This window comes from Diceros bicornis, unplaced genomic scaffold (genome assembly GCF_020826845.1).
Source record: "Diceros bicornis minor isolate mBicDic1 unplaced genomic scaffold, mDicBic1.mat.cur scaffold_93_ctg1, whole genome shotgun sequence".
NCBI lineage: Eukaryota > Metazoa > Chordata > Mammalia > Perissodactyla > Rhinocerotidae > Diceros > Diceros bicornis.
The window spans coordinates 626407-638023 of NW_026691823.1; the positions used below are offsets into that span (position 1 = coordinate 626407).

Below are 11617 nucleotides of genomic sequence, written 5' to 3' on the forward strand. Positions count from 1 at the left end.
ATATTCAATGTTTGTGCTCTGGATTTTTTGTTTCAGTTGCTCTGGTTTTAAACTGATTTCAAGGCTGGACTTAGAAGTAAACATAGAGCATTTATTTTTAATCTTCTAAATGAAGAACTCCATATTTCATTAAAGAAAATGATATGCGTGGTTTTCCATCTTTACACACACACACGCACACTCTAACCTATGGCAGTCAGTGCATCTCTGCTGGGCAGTGAAACTGCACAGTGGTTGGGGACTGTCTTTGGCATCAAATGATCATGGATTCAAGTCCCAGCTCTACCTCTTTCCGGAAGTACGACCATTGTTGGGTTGTCTTCCCTTTTTGAGTCTTTTTTTTTTTCTTACATATAAAACATGATAGTCCCTACACCTGAAAATTGTCTTGAGGACAAAGTAACACTCATTTAGCATACAAATTCGTCAACAAATGTTAATTATTACTACTATAACTATGAATTCAATAACAAGGAGATCTCAACTTTACAAAGTAGGCTCTTCAATTTGTGTAAATAGTACTAAGGAATATAACAAGAGTGATTGGGACTGCTACGGTTGATTTACACAAGTCCATGGGAGAAAACATGAGCCCAGCTCATCATGGGATGCGAAGAAGGTGGAAAGACACTTGTCTTCAACATAGGCCTTAGCAGCTACACCACAAATTAGTGCTTTGGGGAGATGGTGTGATGGAGGACCACTGGGATGAGCCAGTAGCCCCCTGCATGGTCATCACTCTGGCCTGAATCCAGCTCTGCTGAGCACTTTGACCAAAGCCATACGCACCTCCCGGTTCCTCAGACTGTAGATGACGGGGTTGAGTGTGGGGGTGACAAGGCTGTAGAAGAGGGAGACCATGTTGTCCTGGTGTGGGCTGTGGTAGGCACCTGGTACCATGTACATGAACACGGCCGCTCCATAAAAGAGTCCCACTACTGTGATGTGCGAGGAGCAGGTGGTCAAGGCCTTGCTTCGGGCCTCCTCTGGGCGCATGCGTAGAACGCTCCCCAACACATGGCCGTAGGAAGTGGCAATGAGGGAAAGGGGAAGCACAAGGATCAGCACCCCCCAGGTGGACAGTGCCAACTCATAGGCAGAGGTGTCTGCACAGGAGAGCTTCAGCAGGGCTGGCACCTCACAGAAGAAGTGGTCCACGATGCGGGAGGCACAGTAGGGGAAGTGCAGAGTGATGGAGGTCTGGATGGAGGCATTGAGCACACCTGCCAACCAGGAGAAGCCCACCATGAGCAGGCACACCTGGCGCCTCATGAGCAGAGGATACTGCAGGGGGTGGCACACAGCAACATAACGGTCATAGGACATGAGGGCCAACAGGATGCCCTCAGCCACACCCATCAGCATCAGGAAGAATATTTGAGCTGCACAACCCCCAAAGGAGATGGAACCTTCTCCTTGCAAGAAGTCTGATGCCATCTTGGGGATAGTGACCAAGGGGAAGCCAATATCAAACAGAGAGAGTTGACTGAGCAGCAAGTACATGGGTGTGTGGAGCCTGGAGTCCATGTGGATCAGAAATAGCAGAAGGGTGTTGCCCAGAAGGCCCATGATAAACATGGCAGCCACCAGGGAGAAGAAAAGCTGATGTGACCCTGAGCGACTGAAGAGACTCACAAGAATGAAGTCAGACGCCACTGATTGATTCACATCCCCCATGTTTTACATAACATATCTTTGCTGAAGAAACAACAGGAGACCTATATCAAGAAGCAAATAATTTTCATCCCACCTGGCAAAGGCCATCGACTGGTAGTGGCTGTCTAGAGTGGTGCCTTGAGAAGACTGATGAGGTCACAGCTAGAATCAGTAGGACCAACGCCACAATCAATGAGTGATGTCTGTCACAGGCATGGGGTGGGAGAGCAGCAACTTGATTCTCTAAGCAAGATATTTGGCCACACCCCAGTCAGCTACCCACTGACGCTTGTAGTCCAAATTGTGAAGTCCAAGTCAACGACAGTAACATAGACACAATTGAATGTTTCAATATCCCTCATCACAATGGTCCTGGGGCCAAAGAAGAGGTGAGATTCCAAGACTGGGATGTAAAATAGGTGATGATGAAGCTGAAGTAAAAAAGCAAGTAAGAAAACAGAGAGGAGGGCCTGAGTCCAGACGCCTGGATGAGAATCTGGAGCAAAGAGAAATCTATGAATAGCCAGCACTGGGGTCAATCTGTGAATTCAAACTGTGAATCTAGGGAGTGTGAACCAGAGAGGAACTTGGGTGACAGCAGGTTGGAGGTCAAATGGACTGGGGTTGGGTGGGGGACAGTTGCCAATGAGCTCAGCTATTATTGGTGACTTTGCTGCATTGGATGGGAGAGTAGTGACCTGTGGGTAGTCTGACTCAATTTCAAGGTCTAGGGTAAGACACTAGGTCTAGAAGATTGTGAGTCTCTAATCAATATTGCCCCAGTGAATGAGGTGAACAAGAAAGATGAGCATGGACCAGAAAGAGCTGCATACTTAAATCCGGAATGCTTAATTCCCTTGGCAACTCCACGCCCCCGGCAAACCCAGATTGCCCTGGAATACCATACATCACCCACAACTCCAACAATGGACATGCAGGACAGAAAGGATGTCCATCCCCAACTGTATGTAGATAGGAAAGCAGCAAGACTGGCCATTTAAAGGCAAGTGCGTTCTCTTGAGGGTCTCACGGGAACTCTTTGTCCTAAGGCTGCCATCCTCACTCAGATGGCCTTTAAAGCTGTCTTTAGTTATTCACCATCCTAACTTTCCTATCACATCCAAGCCCCCAACCAGCCATTCACCCATACATTCAACAAAATTAGTCACACACTAATTCAGAGTTGAACCACCTGGGCAAGCTCCCCGCTTCCCGGGACCCCCCAGTCTCCACCAGGATACCAATGACAGACAAGGACATAAATAGACAAGATCTATGCGATAGAGGGAAGTACAGCGAGGGAAGTGAGTACAACATTCTGTAGGAAATGGCTGGGGACCCCACGGGACATGGTCAGGGAAGCCTCTTGGGACAGGTGACAGGTGCCCTCAGTATCTGAAGAGCTTCTATGAGAGGGACGCAGTAGAACTAACTGCTTTCTGCTGCTGGGAAGTGGATGTTAGTAAGCCCAGCTGTGTGGTTCACCCTAATGAAGAAATTTCTAACAGCAAAATCCAACCAAAAATGGAATGGGCTGCCTCATTGGCGCATTTTCCAAAGTCAGTCCATGATGTAAGGAAGTAAGATAACTTAGTTCTGTGATTATAGAATTTAGAGTTTGAGAGGGAAAACAAGCATTGTTCACATCATTTCAGAATAGTATGATCAGAAATGTAATAGAGACACATGCATGATGCTTTGGGGACCCAGAGGATTAAACTCTGCCTGGGGTGGGGACAGGGAAGGCTTCACAGAGGAGGAGGCAGTGGAGCTGAGTTTTGAAGATCAAGTAGGAGTTTTCGAGGAGGGAAAGTTCTTCCAGGCAGAAGAAATAGAGCACATGAGCTGTATGGGTTGGTGGTTGGGAAAGTGTACCCAGGAGCTTGGATCCCAGCTCAACTCTTTTATGGCAGCATGACCTTGTGAAGCTACTCAACCTCAATTTCTTCATCCATAAAATGAATGGGAGTAATCTGGGTCACAGGCGTTGTTGTATAGATTAAATCAAAGGGTGAGTGTTAAGAGTTTAGTGCCTGCCACGTGGCAAGTGCTCAACAAATTGTAAATACTACTAATTCTCTGGAGGGGAAAAGCATTAAAGATTGCTTGCTGGATGACCTGCACTTAACACAGTGCCAGGTACATAGGACATTCTTGTTAATGTCGACTCCTGTTATTATTATTCAACATCATGACCCCTTCCATGGTCAAGCCTGACCTGGTCCAGCTCATCCTCATTAGTGCTGCTCTGTGATGCCCTTGTCCTTACTGGGTAGAAACCCACCTGCTCCTTCTCTGGCCTCTGAGTTCCCTTAGCAGAGTCTTTAAAAATCCACTCATTCCCAACTCCATTGGCTTACAACAGGGTTTTTCCACCTTGGCATTATTTAGGGACAGATAACTCTTTGTTGTGGGGGGTTGTTCTGTGCATTATATGAAGTTTAGCAGCATCCCTGGCCTCAACCTACTTGATGCCAGAAGCACTTCCCTCCCACCCCTAGTTATGAAAACCAAAAATGCCTCCACACATGGCCAAATATCCCCGGGACGCAGAATGACCCTGATTGAGAACCTCTGGCTTAGAGACAGCATAACTGTAACCTGCATGGACTTTACTCAACAATTCCTCTTCCAGATGTTTACTGTAAAATTGTTTTAAGCTCAGACACAGCATAAATCCCAGGAATATCTCACTATTTCCACGAATCCATACAGAAAAAAAAAACAAAAACAAAAACTAATCCTTAGAACTTTCAGGCAACTTATAGCCAAGCAATCCCCCCAATCAGCAAGTCTCCCAGCTGGTAAAATATCTTCTACTGCAGACTCCCGTCCAGGGCTATTTAAGTGTCCAAATGAACCTGGTCTTGCTCTGTCCACTCACACGTCCTCACCTTGATAGGAGCTGACACCGACTGAGTGTTGACTGTGTAGCAGGCATCTGGCTAAGTGTTTTACGTGCTTAGTGCTTTAATTCTCCAGTCCTGGAGATGGATGGTGGAGATAGTTGCACAACAATGTGAATACACTTAACGCCATGGACAGTGCACTTAGAAGTGGTTAAAATAGTAAATTGTGTCATGTATGTTTTATCACAATAAAAGAAAACAGTGCCTGTAGGTATTGTTATTTATATGTATTACTTGGATGAGAAGACGGAGGTTCAGAGAAGCATAGAGACTTGTCCAAGATCACCCAGCAAGGAAGTAACAGATCCAAGATTTGAACAAAATAGGGATTTGACTTCAAAGTCCCTATTTTTCTCTTGGCATTCTTCACACTCTCCCCAAACACTGTAATAGATATTTCAGGACTTTTTACACATACATACACTCACACACTCTGTACTCTGTGCCCCCAAACTCACCTTTCCTTCTAAGGTGCCCAGATGGCCCCACTGTTATTGATGCATCTTTTAAAAAATGCAAACCCCTGGGTTTTTAGAATCTCTAGCCGGATTTGAACTCCCATCTGTCTGATTCCAAATCCTAAGCTCTCTCAACACTGGATGTGGCTTCTTTTTTGGAGTTACTGCTCAGCTTTTCTGCCCAGGAGTTCAGAACTGAGAATTTCCCCAGGGGATCACTGTTGTGGATGGCCAGTCCTCAGAAGGTGAGGCAAAGTTGCCCCCAACTCATGTCAGAAACATTGTTCTGGTACCAGCCTCATGACCAAGGTCAAGTGTCCATGCCTGGCTGCTTCCAACAGCTTTTATGGAAGGTCAACATGGGTTGATCTTCAACATGGATTGAACATCAACAGAGATGACTTCCTGCTGTCTATAGGCCTGGCCTTCTTGGGTTCATAGCGATGAAGACAGACACGGAAAGAGTAAGCATTCAGTCTAACAACAAGACATCTCCCTGCACGTTGGCAAATATCAAAGAGGTAGACAAGAATCCATCTTTCCATCTGAATATGTGTACAGACTCAACTCAGCATGTTTGTGGGAAACAACATCAGCAGTTCTTTGGATCCATCCTGACACTAATGTCTTGACTCTAAATCATGCCTGGACGACCCAGATCCCCACAAGGCTGGGTTGCAAGGTCTTTCTCCCATTTACCAGGGTCTGTGTGTTGAGAGAGGGACCATTCTCAACACCCCATGAGCATGTCAACCCCCCTCATTCCAAGACAGTCTCAGATAAAAGCTCTCTATATTCCAGCATCCTGGGCTTAACCAGTGCTGCCTCTGTGCAGAGACAGACCTCATCATCTGGGGATGGAAGCTCCAGGGAGAGTTATTGCATCAGAAACCCCTCTGGGTCTCGCTTTCTGCTAGACAGAAAATTGGTTGCAGTGGGAGCCTAGAGCCTTTGATATTTGGATTGTCCCTAGAGGATTATGGAATAACATTTACTCATCTCTCAAGCACAGGAAGGATGGGCAGCATTGATGTTGATAATTGAATGTGACAAATATCCAAGTCTTTTTGTTTGGATCTAATTAGGAGGAGGAGAAAAGGGATCCTATTACTGCAAATGGACCCAATGCTCAAAAATAAAACCAATCCTGATATCTAGCAGAATTTTGCTGTGTTAAATAATGAGGCAGTGGTGGTGGTGGAATCGCTAGGAGGCAGCTTCCCTGGGTTGAGACATTTCTACCTCTAAATTCCATTCTTGAGAGGACTCCAAGACTCAGGAGATGCAATAGTCTAGACACAGGTGATTCTAATGTCCATGAGCTTATTGTATATCCACAAACAGAGCCAGAGGAAAGGGCAGAGACTAGAGAGCCAGGCTACCCTCAATAGCGTTGCCCACTGCAGGAAGTCATAGGCAAGGCCAAGGCAGAGTGAGTTACCAAGAGCACTGCTCAAACCAAAACTGAGTCAGACAGGTGGAAACAAGGTGTAACAAAGACAGAAGCAGGAATAAGTGACATATGCTAAGGACTTGATATATAGTAGTAACTATCAGCAAATTCTTTGTACCGTGTCACCAATCTCTATTCCCAAACCCATGGCAGACATTAGTAATTGATCTCATTGCTTTCTACCTCTGAGCCTGGATGGAGCTTCTCAACTCAGCACACCATACAGCCAGACTTTACAAATTGGATTTGACATATATCATGAAGTCTTCTTTCCAAGCAGATTCTAGACCAGGACTCAAAGCAGTTGGGGCAGTCTGCATGGAGATAAGGAGCTTGCACCAGAAGGTTATTCCACACTCTGCTTCCTTCATTGAGAAAGTCATTCTTTGGAAGAAATGTCAGTTGAACCATAGCTTAGTGATGCTGTAGATTGATAATCTTTCCAAGGTCCCTTTCTCTTCAAGGGCCAATAACAGTTCATGGACCACACTTTGAGTAACACGGCCATAGACCTTTAGTTCCTGGACAGCAAGGCTCCTGCTATCATTCATTTCTATATAACTGCTACCCAAGGCACACGGGCACATCAATGTTTATTAAACAGGAAGGGCTGGAACAGATGGGAGTTTGGAAAGAGAAGTCAAGATATGGAGACTTGGGCAGTGGGTCTTGGATCCCTAACACCTAGCATGTTGACTTGCATCAAAGATGGATGGATGGGTGGATGGGTGGATGGAAGGGTGTAGGAATGAATGGAAGAAGCCGTGATTGAAGTTATTTGTGGCTGAGCCATGTTGCTCTAAAGAACAGGGGAAGAGGGAAAGATGGCACAGAAACTGTTAGGAGTCTAGATGTGTGCATCAGCTTTTAATCCTTTGCATACCACCTTCATAGTTGCTGCCATTGCCATGTGTCATCCACACTAACATCTTCTCAAGACAAGTATCTCCTGCTTAATGTCAGTTGTCCATGCCTGAAAAGCAGATGCACACAAAGCTGTCAGTTGGACCCTGTATTCCTTTATTTTAAATAGGAAAAGTTGTATTTTACATCAACCCCAAACTCTCAACCAATTTCTTGAAATATAGCTAAAACCAGTGAAAGGGTTACGTATCAGTAACAAGCTATCATGCTAGGATATGAAATACTTAAAACGTTGCTTCCTGTTGACTGTGAAACGAGCATAGTTGTTAACAGTCTGTTTTGTTTGGGATGAAGTCATATTTTTCTTCCATTGCTTCCTTTTCCAAGATGTTCTTCACTCTCTCAACTTTTGGGGGACTCATTGTATAAGGTTAACCTTTGTTTTTGCCAAAATGTAGATGGTCCCTGAAGAAACAAGTTCGGGACAAGCACGTGACAGCAGAGAGTGACTCACATTGAGTGTGATGTGATAAGCTCTCGGCACCAGCAATACCTGAGACACACACTCTCTTTTCTTATCACTTGGGACACTTTTTCTATACACTGTTTTATTTAACATCTTGTATTTAGCTTGATGTCAATATCAACTTTTCCTGTGTAACCATGGGCCAGAAAACATTATATTGAGAGGTACACACATTTTGGGAAGCTTGGGCATTAATACCAAGAGACTTTGCCTTCTACTCGGAGAAGTTTAAACACAGAGATAGTCTGTGGGATATGACTGTGTTTTTCTTTAATCACTCACTTTTACTTGTTTTTTTTAGAATCGATTTAATTTCCTCTTTTACGCTGACAAGCCATTATCTTTAGCCTTTGGAATAGATAAGCCTAAAATGATGGAAATGGCTAGAAAAAAAAATAATAAAGCATCAAGTCATTTCTGTTATCCTAAATTTTTACGTGAAAAATTTTAAAGTTACAGAAAATTTGAAGGAACAACCATGTACCTTAACTAATTGTTACTCTTTTGCCACATGGCTTTATCTCTTTACGTACACACAAATACAAAAACATACAGACTTTGACATAACATCAGATTCGGAAACTTGTGTAACGTGAAATTCACATAACACAAAATTAACCATTTTAAAGTGTACAATTGCATGGCATTTAGTACATTCACAATGTTGTGCGATCTTCTCCTCTATCTAGTTACAAAACTTTTCCATCACCTCAAAGGAGACCCCATATTCATTAGGCAGCCAATCCCCATTACCTCTCTCTCAGCCCCTGGCAGGCACCAATCTGCTGTCTGTATCCACAGATTTACCTACTCTGGATATTTCTTATAAATGGGATAATATAGTATGTGGCCTTTTCTGAACGAATTCTTTTACTTATCGTGATGTTGCAGACGTTCATCCATGTTATAGCATTGTTGTAGGCTCAATTATATCCCTCCAAAAATCATATTTTGAAATTCTGACTCCCAGCACTTCAGAACATGACTGTATTTATAGATAGGGTCATTAAAGAGGAAATTAAGTTAAAGTGAAGTTATTAGCGTGGGCTTTAAGAAGAGGTGATTAGGGGTAATGTCGCAACGTGGCAGAACAGGAAACCCTAGACTTTTTTCCCCATGTGGACATATAGATTCAACAACATGGATCAATTCCCTTTGTGAAATCCAGAGACCAATTGAGAGGCTCCTGAAGCCCAGTTGAGCGTAAGTCCAGCTGCATCGAAGCCAGTAAAAGAATACATGGTACCCTCTCACCATAATCCCTTCCCCATCACAGCATCACACAATCAGGAGGAAGACCCCAGCTCCCGGCTTCTCCCTGAAGAAGGAAAGAGATCACTGGACCCACATCCAATATTCTAGCATTTTGAGGGGCTACAGTAGGGACTGGTTTCTGTCTTGCCTGAGTCTGAGCAGGGGTGGGAAGGTGGCCTAGATTGGGAGCCACTGAGAACAAAGGTGATGGTTTAGACTAGTGTGCACTCCCTGGCCTTTCCCCACCTCAGCACAAGGCAAGTGAGTTAAAAACCCCCAATCCTGGCTTCTCCTTGAGGAGGGAAAAAAATTGGAGCATTTGTCCAACATTCCAGCCTTTCAGGGGCTTACCCAAGGAACTGACATCTGAATGAGAGATTCTTCTCTGGGAATCAACCAGTCCCAAAAAGAAAGAAAAAGCTACCCCTACGGTATCTCCAAGGAAACAGCCCAGCCAGGTCACCCTAAATAGAAAACCAAAGTAAACAAGGTTAACACATGTGCATAGAGCTTCCCATCAACTCTTTTACCCAATTAACCAAAAATATCTTATACAAGGGACAGAGACCAAAACAGTCATTCTGAAAATAAAGGCACTTTGGAGGAAACAGACTCTGAGGGAAGAAGAAATTAAAAAGAAACTCTTAGTAATATTAGACATATAACTGAATAGAACTGAGAGATATAACTACAAAGATCATATCCATGAAACAAAGGATTTTATCTTTACTTTAAATAACAAAAAAAAAAACTTTTAGAATTTTTTTAATGATAGGAGACATGAAAAACTCAATAGAAGTGTTGAAATATAAAATTTAGGAAGACATCTCAAAAGAACAAAGAGAAAAATAGTAGAGAAATGATAAATAAATCAGAGAATCAACCCAGATGGCCCAACATAGAAGCAATAGGCATTTCAGAGGTATGGAAATATGAGAAGGAAAAAACAGAAAAATTCAAAGAAATAATGCAAGAAAATTTTCCAGAATGGAAGTTGTGAATTTCAAGATTGAAAATTGTTCAGCAGAATAAACAAAAATAATATATCCTGTAAGCTTCCAGAGAGATAAAACATGTTTCCTACAAAACTAAAAAATAAGAATGCCCTGGAACTTTTCAACAGGAACACAAATTACTAGAAGGCAATGGAGTGATCTCTTCAAAATGCTCAGGGAAAATTAATTCCAAGCTAGGATTCTATAGCTGGTCAAATAACAATTTAAGTGTGAGAATAGAATAAAGACATCTTAAGACCTGATGGTATTTTCAAAAAGTGTGTCTCCATTGACCCTTTCTCAGGGAGCACATGTGCCACCTAAATGGGGCATAAACCTAAAGAGATAATATAGGTTATAGGAAACAGAGGATTCAACCCAAAATGGAATCTCTAGGGTAATGGTGAAGGGGGATCCTAGGATGGCAGCTGTCAGCTAGTTCAGCCTGAAGCAGTTCAGGAGGCTCCAATAGAGGTTTCTTCAAGAAAATTAAACTGATAGAAAACTTTGTGTTTGAAAGTTTAGAGAGGAGATTTACATAACTACAGAGAGTTGTGGGCTCCAAAAAAAGAAAGAAATGAAGAAGACTCAGTCTCACACCACCACTCCTGCCCAAAACTCACCTGCTGATACCAGCAACACCTGCATACACATTTGTGCGAGGACACTCACAGGGGTGGCACTGGTTCCGTCATATCTGGAGAGCCTGCCTCAGCAAACACACACACTGCTGTGGACTTAAAGTGGAAAGATGATGTGAAATATCCAGATATTTGGTCTGCAGGTTGGCAAAACAGACCCTAGCTTTGCACAGCGCTACGCATCCTGTTTGCACAAGACGAAGGCGAGAGACACATGTCTCCTGCTAGTTCTTTACATTGCTTGCTCTGAAGTCTGCAGATCCAGGGCCGTGAGCAGACCCAGTGAGAGATGCCCATCAGCTCTCCCCATCTCACAATGACTCCCGAGGACACCTCCCTGGAATGGGTCACGCCCTGGTTAGCCCACCAGCACCTTCACTTGAGCAGTGACAAGCTAACTGTCAAGGGATGGAGGTCCCAGGGGAAGCCTCTTCTGGCTTCCTCTTTCAACTGCAGAGAGTATTAACAGCAGTGGGAGTCAGGTGCCCTACATCTAACGTTTGCTCCAGCAGAGCATGAGAAAACAATTATGTTCAGCTCTTAACTCACCACAGGAATGGAGGAGAGAGTATTTGCATGGATGACTGAAAAGTGCCAGGCCATCGAATACCCTGGAGAGTTCTGAGTGAGAAGAATGGGAGAAGGAGTCTGTTTTATATTATTTATTTTTTAAGTGGTTATTTTTTTTTTATTTTACATTATTTTATTTTATGTTTTTGCTGAGGAAGATTCACCCTGAGCTAACAACTGTGCCAATTTTCCTCTATTTTGTATGTGGGTCGCTGCCACAGCACGGCTGATGAGTGGTGTAGGTCCACACCCTGCAACTGAGACTCGACTGCTGAAGCAGAGCATGCTGAA

General features: G+C 43.7%; 1 protein-coding gene and 1 long non-coding RNA gene across 2 annotated transcripts; both read right to left on the reverse strand.

The window, feature by feature from the left end:
- Positions 1–242: 242 nt before the first annotated feature.
- Positions 243–2129, reverse strand: LOC131403860 (olfactory receptor 2Z1-like). The gene has a single exon (XM_058538103.1). It carries the CDS (start codon positions 1675–1677, stop codon positions 736–738), a length of 942 nt encoding a protein of 313 aa, XP_058394086.1. The 5' UTR covers positions 1678–2129; the 3' UTR covers positions 243–735.
- Positions 2130–7050: 4921 nt separating this feature from the next.
- LOC131403871 (uncharacterized) lies at positions 7051–10809 on the reverse strand. The gene is made up of 2 exons (XR_009219619.1): positions 10739–10809; positions 7051–7449 (listed from the first exon to the last, which is right to left on the reverse strand). It is a non-coding gene; the product is annotated as an uncharacterized LOC131403871 (long non-coding RNA).
- Positions 10810–11617: the final 808 nt, after the last annotated feature.

Bases quoted from the DNA above. Each gene is read 5' to 3' on its own strand.
- LOC131403860 (XM_058538103.1), bottom strand. From the start codon at position 1,677: ATGGGGGATGTGAATCAATCAGTGGCGTCTGACTTCATTCTTGTGAGT.